The sequence below is a fragment of the Lycium barbarum genome, chromosome 10, assembly GCF_019175385.1.
Source record: "Lycium barbarum isolate Lr01 chromosome 10, ASM1917538v2, whole genome shotgun sequence".
NCBI classification, from domain to species: domain Eukaryota; kingdom Viridiplantae; phylum Streptophyta; class Magnoliopsida; order Solanales; family Solanaceae; genus Lycium; species Lycium barbarum.
Window position 1 is genome coordinate 6671805 of NC_083346.1, and position 22512 is coordinate 6694316.

General features: G+C 32.5%; 2 protein-coding genes across 5 annotated transcripts; one reads left to right on the forward strand and one right to left on the reverse strand.

Moving 5' to 3' along the window:
- Positions 1 to 312: 312 nt before the first annotated feature.
- Positions 313 to 4642, reverse strand: LOC132615677 (protein ASYMMETRIC LEAVES 2). Of its 3 annotated transcripts, none has more exons than XM_060330291.1 (4): positions 4079 to 4642; positions 2663 to 2799; positions 1516 to 1958; positions 313 to 850 (listed from the first exon to the last, which is right to left on the reverse strand). In XM_060330291.1, the coding sequence occupies exons 3-4, from the start codon at positions 1871 to 1873 to the stop codon at positions 525 to 527; spliced, it is 684 nt and encodes a 227-aa protein (XP_060186274.1). In that variant the 5' UTR covers positions 1874 to 1958; positions 2663 to 2799; positions 4079 to 4642; the 3' UTR covers positions 313 to 524. The 3 variants fall into 3 exon arrangements, with proteins under 3 accessions (XP_060186274.1, XP_060186272.1, XP_060186273.1); XM_060330289.1 differs by having other exon boundaries at positions 1516 to 1943; positions 4079 to 4633; XM_060330290.1 differs by lacking the exon at positions 4079 to 4642 and adding an exon at positions 3789 to 4051 and having other exon boundaries at positions 1516 to 1943.
- Positions 4643 to 13916: 9274 nt separating this feature from the next.
- LOC132613871 (endoglucanase 12) lies at positions 13917 to 22351 on the forward strand. Of its 2 annotated transcripts, XM_060328156.1 has the most exons (7): positions 13917 to 14013; positions 14103 to 14315; positions 14994 to 15218; positions 19186 to 19493; positions 20086 to 20683; positions 20885 to 21057; positions 21811 to 22351. In XM_060328156.1, exons 2-7 carry the CDS (start codon positions 14141 to 14143, stop codon positions 22210 to 22212), a joined length of 1881 nt encoding a protein of 626 aa, XP_060184139.1. In that variant the 5' UTR covers positions 13917 to 14013; positions 14103 to 14140; the 3' UTR covers positions 22213 to 22351. The 2 variants fall into 2 exon arrangements, with proteins under 2 accessions (XP_060184139.1, XP_060184138.1); XM_060328155.1 differs by having other exon boundaries at positions 13944 to 14315.
- Positions 22352 to 22512: the final 161 nt, after the last annotated feature.

Sequence of the window (22512 nt, forward strand, 5' to 3'; positions counted from 1 at the left end):
GTATTTGGGACGTCTCATTTGTCTTTGAGAGTAATATCAGATCGTTAGAAATTATATATAGACATATAATTAATACAAAAAAGTACTAAAAAATACCATCAATCCCGTGAACACACATTTTGAGAGGGTGAGGAAACCTACCTACCAAAAATATAAGACTATATATGGACAATATCCACAAGAAAATGAGATTTAATCATACTAAAAGCAGTTGATCTCAAAAATAGTTTAACAAAAATATGTTTATATGAATATCTTATTCTAATTTGTTGTTTCCTCAAGATTTTTGGGAAACAAAACATCAACGCAGGATCAAGAAGTATAGTGATATAAAATATTAGATTAATAACACTCACAAAATCATTAACATTACAGAGCTGATTAAACTTCATGCAATATTTGGTCTCTCAAAAATAGTTATAGTAGATAATTAACTGTGGTGCATGGGCTAATAAACCAGTATTAGCCATCATAGTCATCATGCTTAATGTAGTATTGTTTTTGCCATATGTAACCTAAATGAACTAAGATGGATCCACGGGCGTTCGCCGGCCATCAGCTCCAGCAGCCTGGCTCAACTGACCTATAAGAAGGCCACTTGCATCAAAGTTATTGCTCCCATGACCTTCGAAAGCTCGAATCATGTGTTGGTGTTGTTGTTGTTGTGGTTGATCTCTAGGGAAGAATTGATGATGGTGGTAAAGGTGGTGGTGATGGTCCCTTCCACCACCACCGCCGCCGCCACCACCTCCTCCAGTCATAAAGTTGAACTGCTGGTGGTGATGGGCGGTCGTGGCAGCTGCAGCTGCTGCAGCTGCCAAGAGGCCATGAGTAGCAGTACTAGCAATACCTATCAAGACATAACATAATGAACTTAATTAGTTCTATAATTTGAAGACGTGCAAAATATTTACATAATCAGGTCACTTATCATTCAATTATACGTAAATTTCTTGATAAGGATCGACTGTTAATATGATAAGTATGATAATTAACCTGATATCACATGTTAAAATATTCACTGTTATAAGTGTTATTTTTTCACACTACCAATATATTAAACTTAGACCTGATATAATTAAGTACTACAATATTAAAAAGTGTAACATATCTACAAACTTTAAGGCCGTTCTGTCAAAGATTTTGATTCCAAAATTTTAAATAATATTTGAAAATTATTTCAAATATATATTTGTTTATTAAATTGACCGATTATTTCAACTTCAAACTTGAAATATAAAATTTGAATTTAAAAAAAAATAGATTTTAGAAGTTTTTTCAAGTCACTCACGACACTTCAACTGCGTTTTTATTGTCCAAACACAACTTCAACTTCAAGTACGCACAACTTTTTTCAAATCTCAACGAAATCATCTCTGGATACCTACTCAACCTTTTAGAGAAAAAGATCATCCAACTACTCAAAAAAGAAAAAAGAAAAAATTCACGTATTTGAACCATAAAAAAATGTGCAAAGATATATAAGGAGGAGTAATTAAAAAGTGCATTGTTTACCTCCTAAGTTTTGGTACTTGGAAAGCTCAGATTTTGCACAGCTAAGGTCCATTTGTAGTTGCCTAAGTTGGTGTTGAAGAAGTGAAATTACACCAACACATCCATAGACAGGGTCACGTAGTCTCATATCAGCTTCATAAGCTAATGAATTTACAGCATCTTCACGTTGGTGAGGCTGTAACTCATTGAGCAATTTGGTCACGTTACTAGCCCCAAACACCTTGTGAACGTTCGCGAATTTCTGCGGTTGGTCAGGCGGGAAATAAGGGGCGAATACACATTCTGGCTGACATTTCCGACGTAGGAATTTACATGCCGCGCACGGTGAATTCGACGATAATGAAGACGAAGATGACATTGACGACGATGACGATGACAACAACGAAGACTTCCTTGTCTTGTTTTTCTCTCCTTGCTTCACTTGAGGCCTAGAAAAAATGGTACTGAAATCAATCAGAGTTTAAGTTATATGCAAGGATATATATATATTTATAGATAAACCCTCTTATAATGTTGAATTTGTAAACTTGAAAATAAGACAAGTTACATGGTATAAACGGGTAAATATTTCTGATACTGTAAAAATTTCTTACACATACGATTTATATAATTTATACTCTTTACACAATCAGATTAGTTAGGTAATTACAGGCAAATCTTTTGATAATTCTTACATAATTGGTAATCTAGTGAAAATGGTAACTGACATGCTATTACAAATTAGAGTTCACTGATCGATAATAAAAAAGAATCTCTAAAGTATCAGTATAGTACATAACTTAAATTTATAACAATAACGATAAGTGGTTAACAGTTCACAATTGGGATGCTATAGTGAGTATATATTTTCTTGGAAAGTTTTACGAAGATGGGGAAAGAAGTTGCGTTATGAAGTGTGAATATCTTAAAAGAGCTTCTTTAATACCCGGACTGAATTTTTTTTTTTTTTTTGACCAAAACAGTATTCTTGAATGCTAGCTCTTAAAATTGCAATCGAAATTCAGATCCAAAAAAATCTTTTAATTTTTGTATGTACTTAGGCCAAAAAGGATATAAAATAAAAAAAGAAAATGTACAAGCTACCAGAAGAAACAGTATTTTTTTTTTTTTTTGGTCTTGAAGAAACAGTAATATAAGTACTACATACCTGTTTTTATTATGAATATTGGCACGATTTTGATGCTGTGTTTAATTAACCAAAGGAAATAGAAACAAACCCCTCTGCTTTAATCTGTTTGCTGCAACTGAAGACCAACAAAAATCTTGGCAGTAATACTATTACACCTGACAAAAGATGAAGATTTATGAAGAAGAATGGTATAACCAACCTAAGTACATATTTTGTACCAAGTGTTAGTAAAAGCTAGAAAAATAAGATAAAATAAAATTGTGTACGTGTAATATGAACAGCTTAAGAATGGAAAGAAATAATATAAGTACAGAAAGATTTTCTTGGGGAGTTTTATTTTGGGATTGGATCCCGTGAAATTAAGTGTGAAAGTAAGAGCTTTCGTATTTGTTTAAACTATAATTATCTCTCTTTACGATGTCATAATTCTAGTCTCCTTAGTTAGATCTTGCTTGGAAACTCATTCACACAATTCATGAACCTCCTCTTCTACAGAATTCAAATCTCATATTAGACATAGTGCTTAAACTATATGCATCTTCCGTGTACACAATAAATTCTTACATTATCAAGTCGGTTAAATTTTCTTAAAAAATGATATTTGTAATCTTAAAAATAAGATAGTTTAATTGTTACATACAATTTAAACTCATCAGAGAAAGTGCTTAAGTTAAAAAAGATCAGAGTAAATAATAACTTTTTATATTATCGGGAATATAAGACTCATTACTTACTATAAAAATGACATAAACATGGTGTAATTTTTTTTTAATTTTTTTTTTACAAAGACAATGTATGACTTAACTCTTAGATTAAAGAAAAATTAAGACTTTGAAGTTCCCTTTCTTGAGATAAGTAAATAAACAAAAACTCGGTGGAATAAAATGAACAAACTAAGAAAGAAATTAAAGAAAAAATAAAAGTAGCACCTAAATTATTATTTTTGAAAGTTTGCGTGCCACTATAATCTCCTAGAACTCTTCGGTCAGACAATTTTTTTTTATTTATTCTATTTTTCAGCACGTAGTGCTTAAAAGTCAAGCTTGGATCTTGTGTAGCAAAAAGCTTTCTTTTTCATACAGAAAACGAAGAGGAAAAAAGTATACTCTACTACTAGTATATAACTACATATGAAATGATTAACCTTTTCCCCTTTGCTAAAAACAGCCTGCTCTTTTTTTTTTTTTTCTGACTGAGGATCTTCAAGAAAATCTGCTATATATATGAAGAAAGGGACAGAGAGAAAGAACTAAGAAGAAACTAGATGTTCAAGTTGAAATGACATAGTAGCAATTTTCTTATACACAAGAATGATATATAAATCATGCAAAATATAAGGAAGTAGTAGAAAAGTCAAAATTTGGGCAATATTTAAGCTTCCATATGAAGAGGACAGAGAGAGGAAAAAAAAAAAAGTTGTCAAAATATAATTACCATAGAAAGATGGTGACAATATATAAGGGGAGACACAAGAAAAAGGAGAGAACTTGAAATATTTTTGGCCTTTATCTTTGTTGAGCAAAGGGAGAAAAAAACGCCCAAGAGAAGAGGCTAAGGAAACGGAGAGAAAGCAAAAGGTTTTTTTGTTTAAAGTTATTATGACTTGTTCTGATTATTATATTTGGTTTTTTGGAGGGATCTTTGTTATTCTTCTGGTATAGGAGTTTGATGTGTTTGAATCATGGTTTTTAGGGTTTTAGTAGGGGAGGAAAGAAAGAAAGAGAAAGGGATTATTATGAAAGGAAAAGGGTATTTTCTAGACTTGTCTTTTGTCATTGATGTGACTTATCCTTTTTCCTGTCCTTGTATTCCATTTGTTGCACCCTTACACACATTTAAGTCGTCTCTACACACACTCACACAGTCTCTCTCTTGTCTTTTTTTTTTTTTTGTTGTTTTGTTTTTGGTTTGGAACGTTGTTCAAAAAAAATTGACGACTTAGCTTGTTCTGTGGTACACTTACGGGAGTACATTTTTATCAAGTTGAAATGTTCATCTTTTTCTACTTTTTAATAATTGGGTTGGGGTGTTAGATCAGATTACGCGCATATAGACTAATTTTATAGAGATCATTCACCGGCACATGCATGTTTTAGATAATTTTAGATATTAAGATTCAGCTAGACAGATGAGAACAAATCAGTTAGAGTCCGTTTGGAAAGCCACTTGGTAACTGGAATTGGTGTAATTAATAGCGTAGTAATTACACAGCCTAGTAATTATACAGTATTGTAATTACAACGACCTGTTTGTTTGTCATAATGTAATTACAGTGTAATTACAAGCGTGTTGTTTGGTTGCACAAGTGTAATTACACAGTTAGTTTAATTTAAAAATAAAATTTAATTATCAAAAATTAAAAATTAATATTTGAGAAAATATGTGCCTTTATAAATGATATTAAATTAGGTATTTAACAACACATTGTTTCTTGAAAATGTATCAATTAATAATCATATATATGTAACTAATATTGTAAAATATAATTGATATATATATATATATATATATATATATATATATATTTTAAATTAATAATATTTTAATTTTAATTAATTATAAAAATTAAAAGTAGATTTTTTTGTGAGAACATCATGGATTGGATGTTTGACAAAAAAAATATTTATAAATACAATGCCATAACATTATTCAAATGTTTGACCAAAAAAATATATCAATTGTAAGTGAAAAATAAACAACATGGAATGTGAAATAGCAAGTCAATAATACTAAAGTAAATAAATTAAAATCGAAAATATAACCTAAATTCAAAATCCAAAAGAAAAAGAAAAAATTTAATATAATACTCTTATGTCAAATTCTAACATAACATAAGTAAGTTCTAATGTAATTTAAGTAAATATAATTCAGAAGGAAGGAAAAATATAAGTCTATAACCTCATTCACAACAAAATTCTACTTTAATAACATCACTCATTACGCCAAGTTTTTTAATGATTCATTCTTTCTAATATTAAGAGGTGTAGTTTACAAAATTAGAATAATAGCACAATTATGCTAAACGAATAAAATAAAAAATACGAGCAATTACATGGAATCACAAGAAGTAAAGGTTGAGAATGAAAAAAAAGGAAATGAAAGATAAATTATATAAAAAGAAAAATATATTTTAAAAATAAAAATCATTAAAAAAAAGAAATTAAATAACAGAAATAAAAACGAATTAAAAAATAAAAGAAATTAAAATAAATAATAACTAAATAAACAAAAAAGGATCCCTGTAATTACAGGCTGTAATTACACCCAATTCTCAGCCCCCCCCCCCCCCCCTCCCCCCCTGGCGCCTTGAGAACTGGAGAGTGTAATTACACCATCTCAATTACACTCAATTCCCACCTAACCAAGTAATTATTTGGTTAAACAAATAGGTCAAACTGTGTAATTACATACAATTCCAATTACCTGGTGGCTTTCCAAACAGGCCCTTAATGTTTTGACTCCACTTTGTTCGTCACTAGACAAGCTGGAGAGATGGAAAATTCAAGAACATGGCTTATAAATAACGCATTGTATATATTTCGCGTAAAAGATATTAAGATCATCCGTCTAAGCAATTGACTATTTGCTATTATTCTCTACTAATTTTAGTATAGACATTGCATAATTTGATTATATAAAATCTTGAGGTCCTGGGTTCGAAACCCCCTGCCTACGACAGCAGGGAATTTGCCTCCTGGGTCGAGCTTGTCATACGGGGCTTGCCTAGTGGAGGTTATTTCTATTGTGTGGTTTGCGAACTATTGCACAGAAGCGGGATCTACCCTGTGCGCCCGAAAGACAAAGGATAGCGATTGCGGGTTTCCTTGTCATAAGAAAAAGAAAAATTGCACTGACAACCGACAAGAGAAGAGAGTTCAATGTCTCCTTAGACATGCCCACAAACATAAGATTTGAAACCGCTAGCTCAGTTGTAGAAAAAGAACTAGAAAAAAATAGTAACAACACATACATGAGAATTGAGATCTCTAACTTTACTTGTAGAGGTGCATCCAATAATCATTACATCATATGTAGGACTTCTTCAGACCTAGGTGCACACATCATATTCAAGTAGTTTTGAAAAATATATTATAACATTGTTAAGCATAGTATAATCGCTTATCCCACCATTCAGACCACCCTAACAATTGTTAGGGTGGGTTGGTAAAGATTCATAGATTTTGAGTTCATATTCATCAAATTGTGGATCCATATTTCTATTATATATAAACGGGAAGGGAATACAAACACAACAGCAAATTGTATTAAAAGCAACATATGTTATCCAATAAACTTGGGCCTATATTTGGCTTCTCCTTTAACCATGTGTGCCTTTCAATTGCCCTATTTTGACTTACACGTGTTTACCTCTTTATTTATCTAGAACATCTGGATTCTAATCACTTTCATTCCCTTGCTTTCTGAATTTGTGCTATTCCTAATCAGTGTTCCTATGCCCATTCTCAGCTCCTACTGAGCCTTTTTGTCTTCTTTGTTTGAGTGTCTCTATTCTTTTCATTCCTATGGAATTTAGCGTTACTCTTGAGAGAGGTCGATTCGTAGCTTCAGTATTAATTTGAAGTTTGTTTCATTATTTTTTGTAACATTGAATCATCTTTATGTACATCATTTTTGCAGGATTTGAGATGCATGTCATTATTGTTGACTTAGAATGCACTTATGGAGTCAGAGGAATAATTATTTGGTAGAAGCCAAAACTATATAAGAAAAAGGTAAGGGTTTTGAGAAACAAATATGACTATTAATGGCAGATTCTTTAAAATAAGGTTTGCCCCAGGCATATGCCTTCAAGCATTTTCGAGAGTTAGATTAAATTATTTTTTTAATAACTAAAAGGAAAAGCATAGCTCTATGCTTGCATATATTGCAGTTTTGGCGCTTTTGAATGTATGTTCTTGAGTGAAGTCCTAAAACAGGACAGGTGAATTGAAAAAATGGACTTTATAGTGGCGATTCTGAATTTCAACGCCTCTTAATGTAATTTGATGTATGTTCTTGACTCAAGTCCTAATAAGACTTGTAACATGAAAATAAATTGGACTCTATATTAGTGTTTGCGAATGGTGATATTGATACCCTCTTAATGTAATTTTAATGTAAGATGATTTAGCTGATGTAGATGAAGGGTGCTTATCCTTTTAATTTTTTGGATAATTCATAGAGGATGATTAACCAATAACTTTCTTATACATAGGAATTTACTATTAGTCTAATTTTGAGCAAATGCAATTCTATAACACTCGATAAATTTAGCTAGAAGTTGAGAACATCTAGAAGAAGAATTCCCTGAAAAAGGAAATCAAAACTTTTTCATCTAAGGCAAAAGCAGAACCACGTTCTTTGCTCTGATTAACCATGGCAAAAGTTTATGAGAGGATATTGACATTGTGACTATGCAATGGCTTTTAATTGTTCATTTGTGTGTAAAATGTGCATCGTAACCCTTCCATTCATAGACATTAGCCAAGACATTGTAAAAGGAAAATGGATAACACCTCTTTAATTGGAGAAACACAGATTACTATGCCACTTAGCTTTTCTTTTCTTGTGTTTTCCCCCCTTCCATTCTTATCAATCAATTCCTTTTCTCACAAAACATCGCCAGAAATCTTCTTCCATTTTTTCCCCCTTATTGCTATGTTTTTTTTGGTTAATTCATATTTGTATATATTACGTCAGGTATATTAACGAGTTCTCTCTGTTAAACAGGCTCAAATGCAGTTATATGTGCAAAAATAGACAATGATGGACAAGGTACGTAAGTCACAATTAAAATCTGCAACCATCTATTACAGTTCCATTTCTTAATTTTAAATTGTCCAATCTAAGACCTCAAATATTCTTATCTTGTTATGCAATTGCAAGTATGCCACCACCGGAACAAATGATGTGCGGCATCATCTGGCCTATACCGGAACAAATGTCTCTTTTCATTATTTTGGAGAATCTATATCAGTATGTTTTGGTGCACTTAAATATTTTGAAGTTGTACCTGCAATTTGTGGGCTATACTTTTCTGTTTGACAATGGAATGCCCATGCAGAGAGTGTGAATAACTTAGCCTTTGCTTATCTAAATAAATCATTCTGTATAGCATCATGTGGAAATTGTAAGTTAATGATGGTAACATCTAATGCACATTCCTTTTGCTAGGATGTACAATATCCTGTCACTATGAATACTTATCGGAAAATGTTATATGTAAAAAGTTGCTTTTGTGAGGGAAATGAAACTCTTTGTATGCTCGATGTGCCCTCATTAGAAAGATAATTTCAGTATTTCTAAGGAAAACAAGAGAGTCATTTGGAGCGTGTGTCGTCTTATTTGTCATTGCTTAGGAGAAAACATAACAATCTTGCTAGACTGTTTTTAGGAAAAAATTTGAAGATCAAATTAGGAAATCACTTGAAGTAGGAAAAGCCAAGAATTGTTTGATTCCACTGGTGCTAATGACTAGATTTTAAAGTAGTTTGATTATGTTAAGGGCTTTTACCAAACTTAAAGCATGGGGGCCAAGAGCGTCGATGTTGCACATCAAAATGTCTTCTCAAGGAAAATCATGTTTGCCAAGTCTAGCCGTAGTTTGAAAGACAAAATATTAGTAGGTCATTTGGTTTCGTGAAATTCTCAACAAATATGTCATAAGAAGACAATACAAGATCCGTGTGTATGGTTATGACAATCTCATCTATAGAGTTGAATACACTGTTTCTGAATCATCCTTGGTTCTTTTTCTTAACTTGGAAAGTTTAGCAGGTGTGTTTCTACTAAACTTCTCGTGATCCCGATTGCCTTCTATATGTGCTAATTGATTCCGTCCTCCATTGAAAAATCAAATAATCATGTTGGCCCCGTGCATCGTACAGGCATACATTACTAGTATATATATATATATATCTGACCAGACGTGCTTATTGGACTTTCTTTCTTTTAATTTATGTTAAGGGTATCGGTTGACGAAGAAATAACGATGTAAAATCTGATGAATTCGTCCAAGCTGAGTAACACTGATAAATAATTTCAGTTTATTTAAATCAGAATCAATGTAACAAGACACGTTAAAGTTTTCAATTGGTACGTAGTTGTGGAATGCCTTTAAATTTTAATATAGTTTTCGAAAAAACTTTGACGTTTGCAGTCGACAAAAACAATTATTCTCCGTGTATCTTTTCCCCCTTCAAACTTTAGAAAATTGATTGTTTTGAATCATTTATGAAATATGCTTTGTTTGTCCCTCATAGAAATATGGGCAATACCAAGTCATACGATATTTATTTTATTGATAATTAGCAGACTTCCTTATCTAATTATACGAGTATCATATTTCACACAAAATATTAGAAAATGAAAATAATTTTATAAGGTAAAAAACGTTTACTGAGGAAAACATTTCTTGGAAGAATATTTTTATAAAAATGAAGATTTTTTTTAGAAAAACTTAAAAAATTATGCAAGGTTTACCTAGTTGGGGGAATGTGTGTGTGTTGTTTGGGGCGGGGGGGGGGGGGGGGGGGGGGGGCGATAGTGAAAGTCAATAGAGTTAGGTGGAATTGTCACTTTTTGAGCTGGGAATCAAAGTTTTCCTATCGTCTCAAATGTAATTTTATAGCACGCTTTAAGGTAAAAATAAAATCTTATAATTCAAAAGTAAGAACAATTTCGGCACGCTATACTGGAATTGCGGTATAATATGATGAAGTTCAAAAGTTTCTGGAGTTAAATGATTCATGAAGTTTAATATGGGTATCATAAATGAAATAATGATAAAGTGTTAAAATAGATATAGTGGGTGAATTAATAATAAATTATATAAAGTATGTATATATATATCATGAGTGAAATGAGAACGTGAAAAGAATTATTTTACCCGTGACTCCTCTTTTAAGCTCTAGGATAATGTCCAGAAAGTTTAAAATTTTATCAAAGCGTTCCAACAACTCTTACAATAAATATTTTTTGATAAGTGAAACTTTAGGGACTCCATTGAAATATAAAAGTGAACTCGGATTTTAGAATATTTTTTTTATAATTTAAACTTCATGTTTTTTTTCTAGAGTTTTTTCTTTTGGCCCATTTCTCCCCCAACGCCAGCTTAATGGGCTACAGAAGCCCAATTTCAATTGGGCTGCAGAAACAGTAGATCTGAATGATAAAAGGTTCGGTCCGATATGTGTTTTTTTTTCTTTTCAAATTTTAAGTCCAAGAACAAGCATTCAAAATCCTAAATTATAATGTTGTAATGAAGGACAATTAACACATAACATGAGTCTCTCGACCGCAGATGGTGTGCTTTTTTGGTAGAAAAGCGGCGGTGCTCGCTAATGAATGAGGAAGAAGGTGGATTCTTGTAATTGGAGAAAATTGGTGACATTGAATTTGGGGAGAGAGGTAAGGTAATTATTACGTCCCTTAAAATGTGAAATTTTGGGATAATTATAGACATCTTATAGAGTGTTCCACTATGATATTTAAAAACGTAGAGATGGATACAAAAGTAAATGTAGCTACTAGGAGGAAGTTAAAACAAATAAATGTTAAAGTGTGTTGTCTGTAGGTCATACAATGTAAAATTCTCATGATAAAACATTTGTGCCGATTTTCTGTTCTCTAGGAAGGAGATATTATGAGTTCCTATAATCAAATATTTTCGGTTCACATCTTGGGTCGGAATGGAGAAAGTTTTGATAGAAAACACCTTCTCATTTAATGGGCTTCAATACAATGTAAATTCGAATTAGACGTGATTACACGAAAATACTGTATAATTACAAAAAAAAAAAAAAAAAGTCTGGATATCAAAATTATAATGCTGTAAATTAAAATTATGACCTCTAAATTTCCAACTTAAACGCAAACTCCAGTGTCTTGCTTCTCTTTTTAACTTATTGTTTCCTTGACAAGACTATGAGCCTGGTTGGATGAGCTTATGCCTATAAGCTTAAAAAAATAAGTTGGATAGTCTAACTTTTTTTTTTTGGCTTATAAGCTGCTTTAGATAAGCTAAGTCAAATTGACCCAATTATTTTTTTGAGCTTATTATAAGCATAAAATGACTTTAAGCTGGCCAGCCAAACACTCAAAAAAACTGAAAACAGCTTATAAGCAACTTATAAACAACTTATGAGCCAATCCAAACGGGCTCTATATATAGCCTAGTACTCTATTGCAATAGACAAACTACATCTTACTTAAAAAAATAACACGTGTTATTTATTTATTTATTAGTTTCACGTGAATGCGAGTAATAAAATTTTCCATCACGTCACGGTGCTGATTAATTAGAAATTTCGGTTGTTATTTAATGTGCACAATTCTAACCCAAATGAAACTTTCCTTAATCACGGCCTGACTAGATACATATTACACACACATGCAGTTAGTTACATGGTATCCATCACATAGTTTCCAACAGGGATTTCTTGACTATTTCAAGCTCATGTTAATTACGAACACACTCTTTTTCTTTTTTGGTTTCACCCGGTATTCAATATTCGTATTGGGGTTATGAGTCATGACTGGTCATAATTCGCGCTATATAAGACCTAGTTAAGGAGGAAGCGCTCTGTAACAAAAAAAAAATACTTACCTAGACTTGAACCCGAGACCTGACTAGATTACACACATGTAGTTATCTAAATTTTTCTTTTTTGAGTTCCCAAACAAACTCAAATATCCCTTCACGGATTGTTTAATACTAATAATGGCTATGAAACCAAATACTCCTACTTAATATGCTGCACAAAACGATGAGAATGTCATTAATGCAAATGAATCCAATTGGTTTTGCAAATCGTTCCTCTTATTTAATGTTTATTGGAATTAGTTTCGTGTTTCAACTTTCGAAGAAAAATTCAAAAGTCCCTAGTAAAGGCCTTAATTTTCGTGTGTATAGAGTACTTTTCTACTATATATGAATCCATTGATCAAAATTAGATGCTAGCAGCTGGTTTTATTTGGGTTCACTATCATATACAGCTTTCAAAGTCCCCTTCTTAGAACCATCACAACTCTATATAATATACAATAAAGTCAAATCATATATCTCTTAATCAAATTCAATATAAAGTCCCTTATTTTTTCTATGATAGTTGTATATACATGTACTGACAATATAAACAGCACTCGAACTTTTCAAAAATTGTTCATATTGTTTTTCGAAATTCTTTTAAAAATACTCTTTTACTAAAATATCTTTATTTAGTCAGACGTTATACACTTTGAGACCATTTGTAACATCGTCGGTATATCGTCTCATATTTTCAGTAATTGAGTCCCAACTTGAAGTAGTAATTTTAAATCATAGTTAGAAGTTGGAGAGTAAATTTGAATTTTTTAACCAGTTTTGGTAACTATCTTAACAAGTAAAATCCACTTCGTCAATGTTGGAGCTTCGGTAGAGCAATAGGCTAGGACGAGACAATTTACTAAAGATAAGAGCATGAATGATCACAAAGTATATCGATATAATTAAAAGATTGCCTAGGTAGAGGGGTAAATTTGGACACTTCCCATAGGACTCTTTTTTAATCTGTTTAGTCAACTTTCTTTTCTTTTTAACCGAAAAAAAAAATCTTAAATGCCTTCGTATAATTTTTTTTTTTTTTGTGTCCTCTATATATATAAACTGTTTGAATTTGCTTTATGTTCAAACTTATGTAAGAGACGAACAGGAGAGGGAAACCAAAGCTAGTATTCATAATCTCTTTCAACCATTTGGCTTTAAGCACAAATTAAGCACAGATACCATTTTCAATTTAGCTGGCAACTTTTTCCATTTATACTCTCTCAATCAAATTAAAATCTGTCTTTCCATTAAATCTTCGTGCAGAAACATAACGTACCTCTGGCTAGGCTCATTTTTTTTTACCACCTCCAAGTTGAGGTCAGTTTTTTTGAAAAACCTTACTTCCTCATGAGATCAATTTTCAGCCTTTTTTTTTTCAGTAGTGAGAGGATTAGATTTGAACCTTTTTTGTTAATATTTAACACTGAAATTCACCTCGTCCATGTTGGTGCTTTGTTAATATAAAGACATGGGCTAGTACAAGAAGGTTTGGGAAAAATGAGAACATGAATGATCCCAAAGTACTATAAAGATGTAATTAAAATATTTCGTATGGTAGAAGGGTAAATTTGGATATTTCTCTCTAGGACTCTTTCCACTCTTTTTTGTTAGTCAACTTTGTTTTCTTTTTAACAAAAATAAAATATCTCCAATACCATGGTTAATTCTTTTTCTTGTCCTCTATATAAACTGTTTGAATAGGCTTTATAACGTGAGAGGGAAACCAAGGCTACTGTTCATAATCTCTTTCAACCAAATGTCTTTAAGCACAAATTAAGCATAGGTACAACTTTCAATTTAGCTGGCAAAATTTTCCATTTATATTCTCTCAAATCAAAATTAAATCTATCTTTCCATTAAATGTCCGTGCAGAAAATATCATTTATTCTCCCTCTGAATAATAACTAACAATGCACTCGGCGAATCATTGGGGAGGTTCACTAGAACTAGCTGCGAACAACGGCGATTCTGACGATAATCGTAGCCGGAATTTGGATTGGGACAGAGCATCAGTAAATCATCAACAACAACAGTACAATTACGATCATCGGAATTTGGATGAAACACAACAGGGTTGGTTATTAGGTAAGTGGTATAGCTGCATAGAATGACGAAGGTGATCAGTTGAACACCCTTCCGTCGAAAAATTATACTGTATATGTAGAAAAAACTTATTTGTGTCTATAATTCAAAAATCATTTTTCATAAATATATGTATGAAATTTTGAACACCCTTCTTTAGAAAATTATATTGTATATACACGAAAACTTCGTTGTGTTGATAAGTCAAAAATCACTTTCTATAAATATATGTATGAAATCTTGAATGCCCTTTATCAGAAAATCATTTTGTATATAAAGAACAAATTTGTTGTGTCAATAGTGAAAAGTCACTTTTTATGCGTATATATGTTAAATCTTAATTACCATCATCGGAAAATGGTACTCTATATATATATAGAAAAACTTATCGTGTCTATAAGTCAAAAATCACTTTTTATACATATATGTATGAAATCTTGAACACCCTTCATCGGAAAATGGTATTGTAGACTCTATATAGAGAGAGAGAAAAAACACTTGTTGTGTTTGTTAGTCAAAAATTGTTTTTTTATACGCATATATATGAATTCTTGAACACCCTTTCTCAGAAATCATACTAAATATATAGAAAAACTTGTTATTTCTATAGGTCAAAAATCACTTTTTATACCTATATGTGAGTATCTTGAACACCCTTAACGAAATTTCTGATTTCGCTAGGTCCGCCGGAGAAGAAGAAGAAGAAATATGTGGATTTAGGATGTGTTGTTTGTAGCAGAAAAGCATTAAAGTATACAATTTATGGAGTCGTTATTGCTTTCATCGTGATCGCACTTCCGACAATCATCGTAAAGTCTTTGCCAAAGCATAAACCACGACCTTCTCCTCCAGATAATTACACTATTACCCTTCACAAGGCTCTACTCTTCTTCAATGCCCAAAAATGTAAGTTTTCTCCTCCTCCGTTTTAATTTGTTTGACTTGTTCTGATTTGATACGAAGTTTAAAATAATAAATAAGACCTTTGAATCGAGTGATTGTTTAACTAAAGATTTATAGAATGTACCAAGATGTTATTTAATTATGTAGTTTTAAACATGTCATATGAAAAGTTTGAATTAAAGACTTACCAAAAAGGAACATTCTTTTTTAAACGGATTGAAAAGGACATTAAGAAAAGGAGGGAGTATGATTTTAATTTCTAGCAAATGAGAAATGAAATTTGTTTTATCTCAACATAAATTCCTTATTTTGACGGAGAAAAGGTAAGAAAATGACCCCTATGAAATATTTTAATTTTACTTTCCGTTATACTTGTAACACACACAACTTAAAAATTGGCAATGTCCACTTAATTGGTAGTCGAAGATGTTTCCGATCGTAAAGTCCAACTGAAATGGCATCCCAACGAGAACGTCCGCTAAAAATTTACGTTTTTTTTAGTAGTGTATTTGTCCTTTTATTTTAGTGAATCTCTAATTTGAATGTATAATGGAGAATAATTTAAACAATAATCACTGATAAAAATGAAAATTGAGATCTTTATCTTGAAGTATTTTGTCACATAGAATTCACAAAATCCACATTAGAATCCCATTAAAGTTAAAAGGCATATAAAATGATTTGCTAACGACAAAAATTTGAATCGATACAAACATAACAACTTTAGTAGTTTGGCACATAGAATTCACAAAATCCACATTAGAATCCCCTTAAAGGATATAAAACAATTTGCTAACTGCAAAAATATTAATGGATCCTAAACATAACAAATGAATATTTAAGATATTTCGTATTAAATTTATCACTTTCCTTGTTTTGATGAATCAAATTAAGTTAGGCGTGCTAACCTCAATTGATTATGCTTTTAAACATAGTTATTTAAGAGAAAACGTCTCACCGTGTATTTCAGGCTTGTTTGGTTTGAATTATCAATATTAGCATTATTTATAGCCTGTTTGGCCAAGCTTCTAAAAACTGTTTATTTTAAAAAGTATTTTTCAAAAAAATACTTTTGGCTAAAAGCAGTTTGTGTTTGGCCAATTAATTTAAAAAGTACTTTTGAGCAGCAATTAGTGTTTGGCCAAGCTTTTAAAAAGTGCTTCTATGTGTATTTTTTTCAAAAGTATTTTTCAAAAAAGTGTTTTTGGACAAAAGCTATTTTTTTTAGCTTCTGAAAAACTGCTTCTGCTACTCCCCAAAAGTACTTATTTTCTCTCAAAAGCTTGGCCAAACACCTCACTTTTTTTTTAAAATAAGCACTTATTGAAAAAATAAGTACTTTTGGGGGAAAAATAAGCTTGGCCAAACAAGCTATTAGTCTCGATCTAAAATCTACTTGGCAGCCGCTAGTCAAAATTATCTAACGAAATTGGAGTTGGTTAGAGGTCGACTATATGAATTCTCCCTATGTCACTCTATTGCAGTTTATTGAATCTCAACCCAATCCAACATATATAAAATAAATTAAAAATAGAATAAAGGTAATTAAATGGATTCAAAATCACGAGCTCTCTGGTTGAAAGTTTATTTGTTCAAGTTTTAATGGATAGAATTATCTGATATACCTGTACTAATGGAAAATACAGTAGTAGATATGTAGTGAACTGACCCGAAAATCACGTTTAATTAAAAAAATGAAATGAATAGACTTTAATTCAATATTCTACTCAGTCCTTTTCCTTAGGTGATGTGTGAAAGGGATATATAGTAAAAAGAGTAGCATAAAACGAGGAAAAAATAAAGTTAGTCCATTGGGAAACTAATAATTATAGGCTAGAATTGCTCTTTGCAAACATGCTGTTTATTATTGGAATTTCATAGAATTATAGCAAAGTTCATGACTTTTGGTACACGCATGAATATGGACTTGGTAAAACTTACGTTAGAAATACATTGTTTTCTACTTGCCCATACTCGCTATAATTATTTCTTGGTGATGTTTGTTAACGTTATTAGTCATTGTTGAAAGAGACACGTTACGAGTTTTCAAATTAGACTACGTGCAAAGTGTTTTAAATATTTTTCGTGACATGCTAGCTCTTGTTTAGACTTAATTAGTAAATGATCATAATGTATCCAATGTATTATGACATTATTTTTTGTTAGGCGACAATCATGAGAGATAACACACATCCACATTCTTTTTTGCTTCTTTTTTTTTTTTTTTTGGTCAAGAATAAGGGATTCTACTAATTTTCCTTGTTTTTCATTTTTCTTGTTTGTCATTATTTTTTCTTGTTTTGGCGTAAACACCTGGTGCAGGTAAGTGTTTACCTAAATTGAGTGTGTACATAATTTAGATCCAAAACTTAAATTATATATAAATTGGTAATAAAAGATTTAGCTTAAATATTATCTGAAGTAATTTAATAATGACAAATCCTCCTTGCAAAAATAGGGGCAGATACAGAGTCTCCCCTGTGTTTACATCAACCTCGTAATTTTTGCACAAACTCTGTTTATATTTTAAAAAGTCCATCAAATATGTAAAATATTTAATCGTGAACCTAAAAATAGTATAGAAATCTGTAATCTTTAAATTCTGTATTTGTGTTTGCTTAACGAGCCTGGAGTATATTATTATTTAGCTTAGAAGTGTAGATATCACGTGTGGAGAGAACTTTCTAAGAAAGAACTTAGAAAACGTACAACCATCTGAGCAGAAGAACTAGACACGGTTTTTTATTGTAATTTGGAACATCCTTGGCACTTGGCCAACAAACTAAAAATGGGTCCAGAAAAATCTTTCTCGTAGTTTGGTGGGGAGATTTTTATTATTATTTTCCTTGGCTAGCAAAATATTGTAATTAATTATTTAAATAATAGTAAACCAAAGTCTTCTTCCCGTGTAACACGGCCGTAATATGTCGTCACTGATGACCCTCAATGTCCGATAGAATTAATGTTATTTTTCCCTCTATTTCTTTCAATAGTAAAGACTAAAGAGTACTGCACTAACATTTTGATTCCACTCAAGAGTGTGGTCTAGTGATCAATGAAGTGGATCCAGAATCATGAAGTCTCAGGTTTAAACTCTGTGAATACAAAAATACATTATATGATTTCTTTTTGGTTACTTGGTATTGTACTAATGGATGGACACACGTACCTCTAACTTGATTGCCACGATTATATTACAAAGAAGAACATTTTGATTTCATACCTAAAATTTTGATGCATTCTTCAATACCAGAAATTAAAGAGATCCAATTGATTTTCAGTTCCTAACTTCCTACCTAATGAATTAGCCTGCTGATCTAGGAAATGATATTCAAATTGTCAGTTAGTGGAAGCCATAACATTGATACTTTGATTTCGTCAATGATAGTCTATTTTATTGGTTACACCTGAAAAATATATGTTTTGACTTTGCGAATTAGACGAACTATTTCCCCACAAAGTAAACGCCTGTTTTTTTTTTTTTTACTCTATCGACATGAATTGGCACGTATAGTCATAATCATTAATGAATATATAATACTAGTAATATGACCTACATGCACACAAAAAATAAGTACTATATCGTTACCAAGGTGCTAGTTTAACACACTTAATTCCTTCTTACGCTTTCGCTTCACTCAATGTTTTCCATCAATGTTGATTGGAGCAACTTTTATTTAGATTTAAGTTATCTATACCGATAATATAAAAAATTATCACACAATCAGTGTATACATATTCTAGCTATTCATATTTTATCTCCAGATTATTAAGTTCACGTGAACCCTCAACTCATATGCTAGGTCCGCCCCTGTCTGTATATAAATTTTATCAGTTAATGCTTATGATTTTTTTTACCTTAATTTACCATATAAATAAATCTGATTGTGTAAATATCTTTTCACAACATCTATGCGTAGAGCTTAAGCTCATTATGTATTCATCTGAATTTGTTGGTGTTTACATGCAGCTGGTACATTGCCAAAGAACAATGGGATCCCATGGAGAGGAAACTCAGGTTTAAAAGATGGATCAAAACTGACAGATGTTAAAGGGGGATTGGTTGGAGGATACTATGATGCTGGAGACAACACAAAATTCCACTTTCCCATGTCATTTGCAATGACCATGTTGAGTTGGAGTGTGATTGAATATGAACACAAGTACAGAGCCATTGGTGAATATGAACATATCAAAGACCTCATCAAATGGGGCACTGATTACTTGCTCCGTACCTTCAACTCCACTGCAACTAAAATTGACCATATTTACAGCCAGGTAATATTGTCTTTTAACATCAAATTAAAAAAACAAAATGATAGGATGTCTTTGGTGAGTGGTGCTTGATGAAATTTTTAGTATTAAAGATTTATATATTGTCTATGTGTTCTTTAAAGCAGTAATATGAGATAATGGTAAAGGAAAATGACTTTCGCTAAAAAGTGAGAGATGTCACTTCCCCCTTATGCTGAGAAAATAGGGAAAGTATGTTCTTGCTACCAGATACCAAGTAAAAAGGTCACATTATATTCAGTGTAATAACAAATGGAAACTCCAGTGCGGAGTCTGATGCAGCATCGCGCCATTTGGTTCATCTGAACTCAATACTTTCGACGCGAATCATAAATTTAACTATAAAATCCACCTAAATTGCAACAAATTGTAAGTTTGAACCTTTAAAATTACAATAGGTTAAACGCTATGAACCATAAAAGTTTAATCCATAGAGTTCAAATTTTAGATTCGCCTTTAAAGTCTAAAGTCTACACTCAACAGAAATGAAGCTTTAAGCCTAATGTTTGACTGTGCATCACTCTTTGTATTAAGTCCATACTAAGTTATATATGGTTCCAATTTTCATTGATATCAGGTTGGTGGTGCTTTAAATAATTCAAAAACACCAGATGATCACTACTGCTGGCAAAGGCCAGAAGACATGAATTATGAACGCCCTGTTCAAACAGCTACTTCAGGGCCTGATCTAGCCGGTGAAATGGCAGCAGCATTGGCTGCAGCCTCCATAGTATTCCGGGATAACACGCAATATTCAAAAAAGCTTGTTAAAGGAGCAGAGACCCTCTTTGACTTCGCCCGGGACTTTGGCAAACGGACTTCATATTGCCGTGGAAATCCATACATTGAACCTTTCTACAACTCTACAAACTACTTCGACGAGTTCATGTGGGGATCAGCTTGGTTATATTATGCTACTGGTAATAAAACTTATATATCTTTGGCCACTAATCCCGGATTGCCTAAGAATTCCAAGGCCTTCTTCATGATCCCGGATTTAAGCGTGTTGAGCTGGGATAACAAGCTGCCTGCAGCTATGCTGCTGTTAACTAGGATGAGGATATTCTTGAATCCAGGTTACCCTTATGAGGAAATGTTGAGTAGCTATCACAATGTCACTAGCCTTACCATGTGTTCCTACCTAGAGAAGTTCAATGTCTTCAACTTCACCAAAGGTACTGTCCCTTAATAATTATCATCCTCTTGCTAGAACTTGTCATATACAATCCTAATCGAGGACTAATTGCTAGATTAGGCAGAAGTTTCAACGAAAATTATAAGTTCTTCATTCAATTGTTCTACGAAGTGGTCATGACACTCAAGAGGCGAATCTAAAATTTAAACGTAATTTCCTGTCTGATAATTCTTATATTTAGGTGGACTAATCCAGTTGAATCACGGGCAAGGACAGCCGTTGCAGTATGTGGCAAATGCAGCCTTTTTGGCATCACTCTTTGTTGATTACTTGAATGCCACTGGTGTTCCAGGATGGAACTGTGGCCCTTACTTTTTCTCCTTGGATAATCTTCGCAGTTTCGCCACTTCCCAGGTTTGCACATCATGAATCCCTCTCAATATTTAATCAGATTCAATAGACAGCAAACTCTTAGAAAGCCACAACCAAAACATTCTTGCATACCCCCACCAAGTGTGGTGGGATAGGTTGGATCTCTCGTGGTTGAGAATGGAAAAACTCCTCGTAGGACGCTTTCTCTTTTAGTAGGCTAGGGGAGGATGCACCTAGGACTAAGCAGAGTCACGTGACATTGCTTCGTCGAATTTTTTTATTAAACATATATAATTATTATGGGAACTTGGATAGTTGAAATAAAAATGACACACTTGACCAAGAAAGAAAGCCCCTTGGTTCGCTTGTTAAGCGCCCCCACGTAGCTTGTGGGAATTGGAGGTTAGAATCTCATCTTTAACACTTTTTTATAAAAAATTTATAAAAAAGTTTAAATAAGAGGTTGAGTGGAATTGGATCCTTGACCTCTTCAAGCATAAAATTAAACTAAACCAATGGGACAAGGCAGTATGTGTTAGTTACATAGATAAAAATAAATATGATATTCATTTAAGTAATTTGTTTATTTCTTCCAAATGTTGTGAAAAATTCTGCGTACGCCACTGTGCGGCGCGAATCCAGATTAGTCGGGCCAGTGAACCTCGGATACCGGATAGTTCAACCCAAAAAAAAAACATTATTACATGATCCCTGATAACTTTTAATATTTTAACTATCTCCAATAAATCTACCAACATGACTTTAACATTTTGTCATTTTTGCATTGAAAAACAGATGAACTATATTTTAGGTGAAAATCCCATGAAGATGAGCTACATAGTGGGGCATGGAGACAAATTCCCAAGGCATGTTCATCATAGGGGTGCATCAATACCTACTGGTAAAACAAAGTACTCATGCACTGGAGGTTGGAAATTTAGAGATACCAAAAATCCCAATCCTCACAACATAACAGGAGCCATGGTAGGAGGACCTGATAAGTTTGACAGGTTTAAAGATTCGCGCACGAATTTCAGCTATACAGAACCAACACTTGCAGGAAATGCAGGACTTGTTGCTGCATTGGTTTCTTTAACTGGTAGTGGTGGCTTTGGTGTTGACAAGAACATTATTTTCTCAGCTGTACCACCTTTATATCCAATGACCCCACCCCCACCTCCACCATGGAAACCATAATGTGCAGAGATCTTGAAAACTTCAGCTTAAATTTTGCCTGTTATTGGGCTATCCTTGTACAAAAATTCGAGATTAAAGAGTTGTTTTAACTCTATTTATCTTTCTGAGGTATCGGTAATAAACTTCTTCCATTGATTTAGTTTGTGGATTGTTTAAAGTGCATGCATGGCATCATCGACTTGCGTTGCGGTTCATTCTTGGCCTCGTTAAAAATCGGCAGGATTCTATAGAAAATGCCAATCTCTTATGACACCAGACGTGGCTCGGTTATCGATAGAGGGAATAGGTTTACCATTTCTT

Bases quoted from the DNA above. Each gene is read 5' to 3' on its own strand.
- LOC132615677 (XM_060330291.1), bottom strand. From the start codon at position 1,873: ATGTCATCTTCGTCTTCATTATCGTCGAATTCACCGTGCGCGGCATGT. The intron at 851-1,515 runs GTAAACAATGCA...ATGTCTTGATAG, and splicing joins CAAGTACCAAAACTTAGGAG to GTATTGCTAGTACTGCTACT.
- LOC132613871 (XM_060328156.1), top strand. From the start codon at position 14,141: ATGCACTCGGCGAATCATTGGGGAGGTTCACTAGAACTAGCTGCGAAC. The intron at 15,219-19,185 runs GTAAGTTTTCTC...GTTTACATGCAG, and splicing joins CTTCTTCAATGCCCAAAAAT to CTGGTACATTGCCAAAGAAC. The intron at 21,058-21,810 runs GTTTGCACATCA...ATTGAAAAACAG, and splicing joins GCAGTTTCGCCACTTCCCAG to ATGAACTATATTTTAGGTGA.